Below are 1182 nucleotides of genomic sequence, written 5' to 3'. Positions count from 1 at the left end.
TGTGTTATATTACAACATACGCCGTGGAGATGTCAGTCTGACCCATAAATGTGTGTTATATTACAACATACGCCGTGGAGATGTCAGTCTGACCCATAGATGTGTGTTATATTACAACATACGCCGTGGAGATGTCAGTCTGACCCATAAATGTGTGTTATATTGCACCGTAGCCCGTGCTCTCTGACGCACTTCGGGTGCTTGTGTGTTTCCTGTCGTCATGGTGACTCGGAAGGTCACGTGAGGTTGACACGCAGTATCTATCCGGAGACGTCTCCGACGGAGATAGACCAATCAAAATATTTTGCGCTTTTAGACCAAGTAAAATAATCTGGACAGGGGGGGAGGGGGGGCATGCCCTCCTGTTTTAACCCATAATTTGAGATTTTGTTAGTTTTGAACTTTCCTTGTAAGTAATTGATTTGCAACAGTTTTAGTGGCTATATGTGTGATCTGCAGCAAACAATAGGCAGATTGACCCTCAAGCAGTGCATCTGTGTACGGGAGTACGTCTCCGAATAGTTCCTTGGTGCTCGGCGGAGACTTCTCCGAATATCTTCTACCGTGTTGAGATATTAGTCTGGCGCATAGATTTATGTTATATTACATCATAGGCCGTTGAGATAATTATTGCTTTGTTAGTGAGACAACTTCCTGGGCCTTGGGCATATTGTGGTAGGGTGGCCAGTTCCTTTCCACGCCGCCTCTACTTTCCCAACTCGAATCCAGGTACCCATTACTGCGGGGTGGGCAGGAGGGGGCGAAAAAAGCCCGTGTCTGAACCGAGGCTCGAACCCAGACTTTCAGCTTCGGAGATGGGCGCACTAACTGCTCTGCCCCCTGAATGCTCTAAATTGTGGCGATTTATTTATTAGTATTGTTGTTTTTTAAATTAACGAATTGATTAATTGATGTTTTATTTTTATTTCTTTTCTCTCTCTCTCTCCCCCCAGACCACCGACAAAGAGACGGCCCATGCGGCAAGAAGTGTTTTGTGGTCACCGCAGTCGCCCTGTTCTTGTTCCTCACGTTCGTGGCACTGCCTGCGGGTAAGTTCATCTCCTCCTTATTCTCATCTTCATCCTCCTCTTTGTCCTTATCCTCATCTTCGTCATCGTCATTTTCGTCATCATCTTCTTCATCCTCATTGTCACCTTAATTTATTTATTTAATTTTTTTAAT

At 45.0% G+C, this 1182-nt stretch overlaps 1 protein-coding gene across 1 annotated transcript in view; it reads left to right on the top strand.

Annotated features, from left to right (window-relative positions):
* Positions 1-1049, top strand: part of LOC101846545 — a gene marked incomplete at its 3' end in the record, with an annotated part of 15877 nt that extends 14828 nt beyond the window's left edge. The window contains 1 exon segment of the mRNA XM_013089807.2: positions 954-1049. Coding sequence (XP_012945261.1) covers positions 954-1049 — 96 coding nt within the window.
* Between the last annotated feature and the right edge of the window lie 133 nt (positions 1050-1182).

This window comes from Aplysia californica, unplaced genomic scaffold, assembly GCF_000002075.1.
Source record: "Aplysia californica isolate F4 #8 unplaced genomic scaffold, AplCal3.0 scaffold01053, whole genome shotgun sequence".
NCBI classification, from domain to species: Eukaryota; Metazoa; Mollusca; class Gastropoda; order Aplysiida; family Aplysiidae; genus Aplysia; species Aplysia californica.
Note: the sequence above shows the minus strand (reverse complement) of the source record. Positions and strands in the feature narration are given on the sequence as shown.